Source organism: Mus caroli, chromosome 3, assembly GCF_900094665.2.
Source record: "Mus caroli chromosome 3, CAROLI_EIJ_v1.1, whole genome shotgun sequence".
In the NCBI taxonomy this organism is placed as follows: domain Eukaryota; kingdom Metazoa; phylum Chordata; class Mammalia; order Rodentia; family Muridae; genus Mus; species Mus caroli.
The window spans coordinates 25,709,067-25,720,495 of record NC_034572.1 but is presented as its reverse complement, the minus strand read 5'-3'; the positions used below and the strand labels follow the sequence as shown (position 1 = coordinate 25,720,495).

The window sequence follows — 11,429 nt, the reverse complement described above, 5'->3', positions numbered from 1 at the left end:
AGGGACATTCGATTTGACCATGGTGGGTTTCAGCACGCTGCTTTGTAAACAATGAACAACTCCCCAAAGGAGAACACTGTGAATGAATCCTGATACCAGCTGTGCCTGTAGTTGTTTAGTAGCTTTTGTGTTGTAAAATTTTTGTAATTATATGTAGATAACAGTGGTTCTCAATCAAGGCTCATGATACCTTTGAAGGTCAAATTCTGTTTGAAGGTCAAATGACCCTTTCACAGGGGTCACATATCACACATCCTGCATGTCAGATATCTACATTATGATTCACAACAGTAGCAAAATTATAGGTATGAAGTAGCAACAAAATAATTTATGGTTAAAGGGTCTCACTAGGAAATTTGAGCCAGGCGTGGTGGCGCACGCCTTTAATCCCAGCACTTGGGAGGCAGAGGCAGGCAAATTTCTGAGTTCATGGCCAGCCTGGTCTACAAAGTGAGTTCCAGGCCAGCCAGGGCTATACAGAGAAACCCTGTCTCAAAAAACCAAAAAAAAACAAAAAAACAAAAAAAACAAAACAAAAAAAACAACAACAACAAAAAAAAACCAACAACAACAAAAAAACAAAACAAAAAAAAATAAAATAAAAGGAAATTTGAGAACCACTGGCACATAATAACCAAATAGGGAGCTGGAAAGATAGCTCAGTTTAGAAAGTGCTTGCCATATAAGCATGAGAACCTAAATCTGATTTAAGTAGCACATATAAAAAGCAAGGAGTGATGGTGTGCTTTTAATCACAGTGCTGCAGAGGCAGACACAGGCAGATCCCTGAGGCTCCCCAGTTAGCTCCTCTGTCAGTAGCTGAGTTCCGGGCCTAATGAGAGACCATGCCTCAAAAAGCAGCTGGACAGTGCTCTAGAGGAACAATACCAGAAGTTGTTATCTGTTTTAGACACACACACACATCTACACATGCACACATATACATATACAAACACACCTGTATAAGCACAAACATTGGAAGTATACACCTGTACACATATACACACACAAAAAAAATAATGTGAATGTATCTTTAATTTCTATCTTACAAGACAAAGATGACATTTTAGAGCAGAATTTTCATTTGTTTTAGATGAATAATCAATCTACTACCATTTAGGAAGCCCACCAGAAATGTTCAAATTGTGATAATGCTTCTGATTCATTTATTGTGAGATTTTCTGCCTTGTTTCCCTATATGTAGGCTTAGATTTTTCAAAACATACTTTAATAAGGGTTCTTAAATTCTTTAACCTCTCTTGTAGCCTACAACCCAACAGAGGTAGTGGAAAGGAAAGGTTAATAGAGCAAAGGGGGATATGGACCTGTTTAGAAATAGTTATTTGGGGGTGATTCCAGTGTGTGTTGTCAGGATATCAGCAGTTCAGTTCACATAAACTAGCAGTGCTAGCTCGATCCACTTGCAAACATCACTCACAAATCAGCAACTGCAGTTCTATTAGAAAAAAACACGAGACCCAAGTCCACAGAAGTAGCAAGAAGCCACTGGAATATCATGAGTTTTTTTGATGCATTTTTCTCTATGAAGTCATAACAAACGATGATCAGCAAAGAAGGCAAGGTAGCCAATACCACAGCGTCATCAGTGAAGACCAGCATCAACAAAACCAAACAAAGCCCAGCAAAGAATGGCAAGGCGAACCAATGCCACAGAGTCATTCACGGTCTGTTTTACTTATACCCTTTCCAAACATTACCTGTCTTCTCAAGCATCCACTCTAGCAAAATATCACATGGTCATTTTCCAGGCTGCTTCCAGAAAAACATCTGTTCTCAGCAAAACATCCCCCCCAGGTGTCTGTTTCAGCCAAAATATCCTCTCACATTTCTACTTCAGCAAAACATCTCCTCTAAGACAGTTTCCAGTGCCGGGCAGTGGTGGCACACACCTTTAATCCCAGCACTTGGGAGGTAGAGGCAGGCATATTTCTGAGTTCGAGGCCAGCCTGGACTACAGAGTGAGTTCCAGGATAGCTAGGACTACACAGAGAAATTCTGTCTTCAGATAAGAAAAAAAAAAAAAAGTTTCCAGAGAAGTATCACATGACACAACCAAGTCTCCAAAAACCCCAGAAATTTCCACTTCACCTATGTTATATGTGTGCACATACAGATGTCTATGTGTATAATTCTGAGAAAGGCACTAACTTTTTCATCTTATCATGTGTATGTGTGTGTGTGTATATGTGTGTGTGTGCCCTGGAGGTCCAAATGATACCAGGTGTCTTCTATTGCTCTATATTTTATTTACTGAGGCTGTGTCTCTCACTGAGCCCAGAGCTTGATGATTCCAGCTAGTCTAGTCCCAGGATTCCTCGTCTTTGCTTTCAAGTCCTACCACACCTGCATGAATTTATGTGGTTTCTGGGGATCCCAACTCTGGCCCTCATGCTTACATAGCAAGTGCTTTATGCACCGAGCCATCTCCCCAGCACTCAGGCTATGGTAACTATTTTTGGTGGTTTAAATATACTTGGCCCAGGGAGTGGCACTATTCGGAGGTGTGGCCTTGGAGGAAGTGTGTCATTTCAGGGGTGGGCACTGAGACCCTCCTCCTAACCACGTGGAAGCCAGTCTTCTGCTAGTGGCCTTTAGATGAAGATGTAGAACTCTCAGGCCCTCCTGCACCTTGCCTGCCTGGATGCTGCCATGTTCCCACCTTGATAATAATGGACTAAGCCTCTGAACCTGCAAACCAGTCCCAATTAAATGTTGTCCTTATAAGATTTGCCTTGGTCTTAGTGTCTGTTCACACTAAAACCCAAACACTATTATAATAACAAGACATTATTATTGTAACATGTAAGATTTTCCTATTACATATGCTTCTTAGATAATAAACTATCCATGCTAGCCATGGCTACCAGTATATTTGAGTTTGTTTTCTTTTTTAAGTAGCCAACAATTTAAAACACAGCATCAAAATCATATCTTTCCAAAATAAAATAAAACCTCCTTTTGTGGAACAAATTCCAATAAACATTTCTTCTGGCATTTCTTGCTTTTTGTTTGTTTACCCTCAACAGAGGAATGGATACAGAAAACATGGTACATTTACACAATGGAGTACTGCTCAGCTATTAAAAACAATGAATTCATGAAATTCTTAGACAAATGGATGGAACTAGAAAATATCACCCTGAGTGAGGTAACCCAATCACAAAATAACACACATGATATGCACTCACTGATAAGTGGATATTAGGCCAGAAGCTTGGAATACCCAAGATACAATTCAAAGAACAAATGAAGCTCAAGAAGAAGGAAGACCAAAGTATGGATACTTCAGTCCTTCTTATAAGAGGGGGAAAATACCTATGGGAGGAGATTCAGAGACAAAGTGTGGAGTGGGGACTAAAGGAAAGGCCATCCAGAGACTGCCCCACCTGGGGAGCCATCCCATATATAGTCACCAAACCCAGACACTATTGTGGATGCCAACAAGTGCTTGCTGACAGGAGCCTGATATAGCTGTCTCCTGAGATGCTCTGACAGTGCCTGACAGATATAAAGGTAGATGCTCTCAGCTAACCATCGGACTGAGCACAAGATCCCCAATGGAGGGGCTAGAGAAAGGACTGAAGGAGCTGAAGGAGCTTGCAGCCCCATAGGATGAACAACAATATGAACCAACCAGTATCCTCATAGCTCCCAGGGACTAAACCACCAACCAAAGAGTACACATGGAGGAACTCATGGCTCCAGCTGCATATGTAGCAGAGGATGGCCTAGTTGGACATCAATTGGAGGAGAGGCCCCTGGTCCTGAGAAGACTCAATGCCCCAGTATAGGGGAATGCCAGGTCAGGGAAGCAGGAGTAGGTGGGTTGGTGAGCAGGAGGAAGAGGGGTGGGATAGGGGGCTTTTGAAGGAAACCAGGAAAGGGGATAACATTTGAAATTTAAATAAAGAAAATATCTAATTAAAAAAAAAAAGAAAAAAAAGAAAGCTATTGTGTTATGTCATCCAAGTTTTAAGCATTTTTATTTCCTAGAGGGTAAGTCACTGAATGGCGAGAATGATTGCTATAAATTTGTATTCTGATACATGCAAGTCAATTTGTTTTTTGTTTGTTTGTTTGTTTTTTACTACATGACAATATGAATAATTAGAAATTTAACCATGGCTTAAAGGTGTATAAATGTAAAATCTGTGTGATGGCTCAGAGGTAAAGTGCTGGGTGCCAAGCCTGACCATTTTAGTTCAATCCCCAAGACCCACATGATAAAGAGACTCTGGCAAGTTGTCCCTGGCCTCTACACATATACCCTGGCATGCACATGTCCTCCCAATAAACAAATAAATGGGATAAAATTACATTTAAAAAAGAAAAGTCACCAAGGTGAGGTAGTTTTGAGAGCAGTAGAAGGGGTGTTTTGCGGATTGGGTTCTCTTGAGTATTCTCTTACAAATGTAATGTTTATGCAAAGACCTATGTGTGAATATTCATTGTAGCTTTATTAATAATAAATAACCTTTCAATAAAGAGTGAACACTTAAACAGACTGAAAGACTAGGTCACATGCCAGACCCACTGAAACAGCTATAGGAGTTAAGTGAGACTGTCAATCAGAGAGCCATCGAAGAGGACACAGAATGACCTGCCCTGCGTGAACATGCGCCTGTGCACCTGCACACTTGTGTGCCTGCAAAGAGGTTTAAACTAATGATACATGCACCAAGTTAGATGGACTAGAAGTAAACTATGCTGGCTTTCTAAAAGTCAGTTCCAGGACTGGTGAAATACAGGCACTTGCCATGAAGCCTGTTGATCTGAATGTGAGAAGCACATGGTGAAGAGAGAGAACTGATTGTCCCCAAAGTTGTCTGGTGACCTCTGTATGTTTGCTGTGGCAGACACATGCACAGGCACACACAGTAAATAAATATAATGAAAAGTTTAAAGGAAATTGTGGTTACATATTGTTTGATGGGAAATTGGCATAGCCATATCCACTGGAAATGGTGAATGTCATGAATTCAGCTAGCACAGCTGTTTGACATTTCTGGCAAAGCTGAGCCAAATCTGTGATCGCTGTTGCTCTGTCTCTCACTTGTAGGGTTTTAGTCTCTGCGTGTTGCATCCTTGGGAACTTTCTGCATTATGATTCACTTTGTGTCTTTTCCCAAGAAAATTATGAAAGTTATGACTTTTTTAGGAAAGTCGTAAACTTACTATCCCTTCTGCTTTTAGATAATTAACTTTATCTGGCCCTAATTTAAAGTCTTCCTTATGCTCTGGAGATTGTGATATGCACAGAGGAGTACTAAGTAGGGATCTCTAAATGAGGCCATGACTCCAGGAGTCTTGGATTATCCACCCTAAGAAAACTGAAATAGTATAGAATAAAAAGTAAACTTAGAAATAGTTAGCAAACTCCAACTGGCCAGGAGAATTGGTAATAGATTTAAGGCCTCTTTTTACGATATACTTAGAGTTCTCTGAAAATATAAACTAAGATAACTGACAAACTCTGACTGGCAAGGATAATTAGTACCATATTCAAGATTCAAGACCTCTTTTTATAATATGTGTAGAGCTCTCCAAAAATGTAATTTAAAGATATGGGATTGTACACGGTACACCACTGGAGGAATAGAACTCCATAAATGAGATAGATCGACTAAAACAAGCTTTTCCCATTTTATAGTGTAGATGGAACAATATAGTAAAAGAAGTTATATATTAGTATTTTCTATTCATAAAAAGCTGGTTCAGATATTTTCTATTTGTCTGGAGTGCTTTACTTAAAACTGCAAACACTTCCAGCCTAAAATCAGGCTGTCATATAATTAATGTGTTTGCTTTGGTGGAGCCATTCTTTAGATTCTTTGGAGTTTTAGGGCTGATAATAAGAATAAAATATGTTCTATTTGTACTTTCTAATTATTACTGAACTTGAAACCCTTAACATGTAATGAAAAATTAAACATATGTCCAGAGACAAAATGATATAATCTGTACTTCTTGGATAATCATTAGTTTGTTTTGTTCTGTGAAACATGTAGAAATAAAAATGTAACCCAATTGCTAGTCAGTCAAACCTGCAAGATTCCCCTGACTCCTTCCTCCTTTGCCAACTCCTTATCTCCTCTCAGGCCACCCTGTCTATAGCCAGAGCTGCTGCCTAGCAGGAAATGGAGGGTAAGTAAAGATTTGGTACATAGTAGGTACCTACAAAAAACTACTAAAGAATGTCACAATGGTGATTTATGAAGAGCAACATATGTCTTGACTGCAGTGGTGTTTGTAGAAAGCTATGTGTAACACAATTGCATTGAACTACATGATGCATACACACACATATACATGTGCATACACACCTGATAGAATCTGGGTAAGTGATGTATATTGAACCAATGTCAGCTTTCTGGTTTTATTTTAATAATGACATTGTGTAAGATGTCAGCACAGGTGCAAGGTGACATATTAGTGTATTTCCATGGACCTGCTTGTATAACCATGACTTTCCCCAAATGTTTTTAAAGAGACAAAAGAATGCAGGGACCCCCACATGTTCGCCACCTACTTCTGTGGTTGCCAGTTTACATCTGTCCTGTCTTGCTTCATTTGAACCCAGCCCCTTTGGCATGCTATTTTGAATCATTTCCCAGGTGTCATATCATTCTTCCCACAAACAGTTCAGTAAAATAAGACTCTTTTATTATTACAAACAGCCTTAATTTCATGGTTAATTTTCATGTGGTTGTTTTATGGCCCCTAGACAGGGTGCCTTCCTGCTCTGTTAGCAATCTTTATTTTCATTAATTCATTTACATAATTACTTTTTATTCCCTTTTGCAGGCTTCCCCTTTGCAGCCTTTTTCCCTTTCTTATCCTTTGGAGGGGATTTTCCTTTTTTTCGAGATTTTAGTAGCTCTTCATAAGATCCATATCCTTTCCGGACCATGATTCCACGCCACCATGCCTGAATCTGAAAACAAGATAGACCCAAACTTGGTGTTAGATTGCTATGGTCTAGCTGTGGCTTACTCCTCTAAAACATATTGAAGGGTTGGGGCATGCAGTAGATAGTAGAATTTTCTGTGCAAGCATGAGAACCTGAGTTCAAATATCCAACATCCTATATGTAATATGCCTATTTTTCAGAATATTTTAATAAAGTACTGACACTCAACATGCAGAAAGAGATGTTTTGAATATAGAAATGGCTGGAACCATTCAGGATGATTCAGAATTAACTTCAATCACAATAGTTGATTTTTTGATGGGTCAATAAAGAGCCAGTGGCCAAATGGCTGGGCAGAGGGATAGAGGTGGAACTTTTAGGATTCCCAGGAAAGAAACACAGAGGAGAGAAGGAGAATCACCATGGTAGGAAAGCAGAGAGATCAGACTTAAGAGCCCACAGATATGTAAGAATCTGGGAAAGTGGCCCCAGGACTGCCCCATCACCACCAACTGGGTCTGGGGTAGTAGAGATAAAATATAGATTTAGCAAGTATTAATTCAGAAATATCAGAGGAGAATGTGTGATAGCTGGTGGGAGGTTTTGAATTGCCCAGCCATTGAGCTAGTTAAGACTATTAAATATAAAGGTTGTGTGTATGTCTTCCATTTGTGAATCCTGAGTTCTTGGACTGTTGTAGAGCCATGTGTGCAGCCACCAGGAACACACACGGAGATGTTTTAAATATTTACCACAACAGAAGGCATGCAACGTGTAGGCAAGAACTCACTATCAAAAATTATTTAGAGATTCTTGAATGGAATACACACATGCCTTGATGTAAGATTAGGAGTAGAGGAGAACTGGCTTCTTAGCAGGCTACAAATTTTGCCCTAGCCACATGACATTTGGAACTAATACAAAGAATTTGGGCTTAGAGATGCTGGGAGCCTCTGCTGTGCAAAGAGAGACAGGCTTCTCAGAGGCAGAGAGAGAGAGAGGCAGATGATAGAACTTGCCTGCTACTAACAACCAGATAAATAAAAAAGAGAGATGAATAAAATTTGACTTGATTGTTTTTAAGGATAGAAGGGAGTATAATGGTAATTGTTTAAGTAGTTTTAAGTATACATGGAATAAAGAAATATAGGCCTTTGATCTCAAATGTAGGAATCAAAGGCACGGAGATAGAGAGAATAGAAAAAATGAAAAAATATGCTTTAAAGTTAAAAAGGTCTATGCTGGGGGACATATTCAAATTCTTTGAATGTGGTCTACACGGGAATTCTGGGATAGTTTAGCCTAAGAATAGGCCTATACAGTATACAGAAGAGAGGATTTAAGTATACACAGATGAACACATAACTGAGGCTTTTTATCTTAAAATATAGGTCAAAGACCAGGGGGTAAGTGGAAAACCTTATCAGACAGATAATAGAAGCTTATGTTAATTCAAGTTATTTAAAGAGAAAGGGGACATATGTATTCCCATATTAACCTCCATAGAATGGAGAATTTAAGTATACAGATGAATAAATAACTTAGGCCTTGATCTCATGTAGGTTGGGGCAGGAGGTGGTGAGGAAGCACTACCTCAACAGATAATATTTATTTAATTGTTTTAGTTACTTTGAATTATTTTAATTATCAAAATGCATGTGGTTATATTAAAATTCCTCTGGGAGAGAGATCAAGCTATTAAGTTAATTCAATCTATTCCTTTAATGACTTCTGGTTACTGGAACAAGGACATATTATTTTGGGAGACAGGCTCTATATTTGTGTTGACAGGAACGTAGAAAAGGCTTTGGACCCCTTCCAGAATGGTATGGAGCAAATATGACCAGGGAAGACCCCCTGAAGATCTTGGGAACAGAAAAGAAAAATTTGAGACAACCAAACAGGACAGGTAACTTGATTTGCTGATTTCTTGACATAGGAACAACCCTATAACTGACTTAGACATAAATATGTCTCTAGCCAAAACTTCAGGTAAAATTTAGACAATAATCTTGTTGGTTGTGGAATCCTTAAGATTCATTGTGCCATCCTTCACATGGCATGAATGAAGATTTATTATAATTAGTTATTGATCAACTTAACTCAAAATAGGATAGTTGTCTTTTACCTGCTCAAAGAAGAAACAAAAATTCATCCTTAACTGATCTTTCACAATCCACACGTATATCTTAATAGTACTAAAACTTTGGTTGTGAAGTTCATATATTGCAGAATTTGCAGCTCTGACAAGATCCATCTGTGGGAGACACTGAAATGACCTGCTGTTCCAGCCCCCTGCTTTCAGACACTGTCTAGAGACTTGCTTCCAGAGCAGCTTCAGGAATTGTTGCTGACTCCCAATGAACTAAGTTCATACATACAGGCTTTTAGATAGATCCAATCAGAACTTCAGTCAATCCCTGATCCTTCTAAGCATGCAAAGACTGGATAATAGATGCGAAAGCTAGCTTTCTTAAGCCTAACCAAATTTTCTAATTTTCCTACTCCTCCCCACCTTTTTAAATTTTTTTGGTTGCCCCTATTCAGCAGGAAGAAATGGTGGAGAGTTGTTCTCCCAATCCCTTGGGTTTGGGTGTCTGGTTATGGTTATTTTATAAATTATAGGTAGGTTGTCATTTTAATGGATAATTTAGGACTAGTCATAATATTGAACAAAAAGGAGATAGATGGGATGGATTACTAAATTTATTCTTAAGCAAACCATTATATAGCCACAATCTTACATTGGTAGAAATCTTTATAATTGATGCAAATTAAAGTTAAAATTTCTTACATTGGTACAGAATCTATATATTTATATAGATTTAAGGCTTTCATTGATATAAATCTTGTATATTGATTCAAAATTGGAAATTAATATTGTTACTCTTAGATAGGCATTGTGCCTCTGCAACTCATTTAAGAATGCAAGGCCCTTCTCCCAGTCCTTCTATAGCTGCTGTTACAAACTGTTTAGGATGATTAAATAACACAAGTTAAGGGACAGATAGGAAACTCATGGTTATTTTAGATTCTGATGTAATTATAATGAAGTGTTTTTTTAATATTATTCAAATAGAAATCACTAAGAGGAGTCAAGGTTTAACAGTTCAGATATACTTTATGAAATAAATAGTCTTCAAACATACCAGAAATCCACAGAATATGACATTTAATATTAATTAAATAAATAATATTTATTATTATTAAAGATCATTTGACTAGAGACATGTCTACTCCTGACAGTACCCACTTCATGGTTCAAAGAAGAAATTGAGCATCAAAACTCCTTATGGAGTTGCTCCAGTTGTGGCAAGGTAGCCCCTGGACAAAAATTGCCCTAATTCATCTACAGGCAAAAAATACTGTCTAAGAAAGGACATACAATGTGGGATGTGGGATAGTCGACATCTTGGCTTTGCCAAAACAGAGTAAGCTAGTCCTTCATAGTTCCTGCTTCACTTAAGGTCTGTCAGATGGTTCTAGGCCAGAAGGCTGAAGATAGATGCTCTGATACTTTGAGGAATAGGGAACTATCCAGGTAGTCAGCTGTCTCTACAATTTTTTTTAAGTTCTGGAAACTATGTTTTTGTGCTTCCTATATATTCAGGTAATGTTGAATTCATTTTTGGATTTCTGTTGAGTTGAAGACTAATTATAGTCTCATAATCAAATTTAAGTTGTTTAACATTGAGGAAGATGATATAGATTTGGAAAGATGGTTTTCAGATGGTAATGCTAGTTGAATGCAGATATAGAATAATTCAGATATAGAAATCAGTAAAACTCTTTAAGTCAGGGTAGATTATAGAGTACTTTATCTAAGTTGACAAATATGATAGACTAGGTGTTAGTTATATATCATATTAATAATTTACATAATTTTTATGGTTGTACTCAATTTATGTCTGAGATAAAACAACCTTTTTTATTGGACAAAAGGTTTGAGATGTTAGGGGTCTGATTTGTGCTTACATGGAAATTCCCACATCCTCTGCAGGTCCCTACCACAGTTGGTTTTTTGATGGGTCAATAAAGAACCAGCAGCTAATGGTTGGACAGAATGAAAAAGGCAGTACTTTTAGGATTCCCAGGAAAGAAACACAAGGAAGGAGGAGAAGGGATTCGCTCAGAGAGGGGCATAGGACAGACCATGCCACGAAGGAGCAGGAGGGTGAGATGGCCGAAATGTAGGTGCAAAGGGAAAGCAGCCTCATGGAAGGTCTGCCCAGAAGGAAACAGAGCAGCAAAGATAAAATATAGATTTAAAAAATGTTAACTCAGGAATACCGGAGGGGAGTGTGTGCTAGCCACCAGGGACATTTGCAAGTGGCCCAGCCATTGAGCTAGTAAGACATATTAAAAATAACGCTGTGCATGTGTGTCTTTCACTTGTGAATCCAGAGCTTCTTGGGCAGGTGCAGAGCCACATGCACCCACTAGGAGCATAGAGCAGCTTTTAAAATTTACCGCTACAGAGATCTAATTTTTTTTTTTT

General features: G+C 38.4%; 1 protein-coding gene across 2 annotated transcripts in view; it reads right to left on the bottom strand.

Annotated features, from left to right (window-relative positions):
* Window positions 1-6,664: 6,664 nt before the first annotated feature.
* Window positions 6,665-11,429, bottom strand: part of Lrriq4 (leucine rich repeats and IQ motif containing 4) — a 25,030-nt gene continuing 20,265 nt past the window's right edge. For both annotated transcript variants that reach the window (XM_021158807.1, XM_021158808.1), the window contains one exon: window positions 6,665-6,955. In XM_021158807.1, coding sequence (XP_021014466.1) covers window positions 6,803-6,955 — 153 coding nt within the window. In that variant the 3' untranslated portion in view covers window positions 6,665-6,802. The remainder of the gene's footprint in view (window positions 6,956-11,429) is intronic.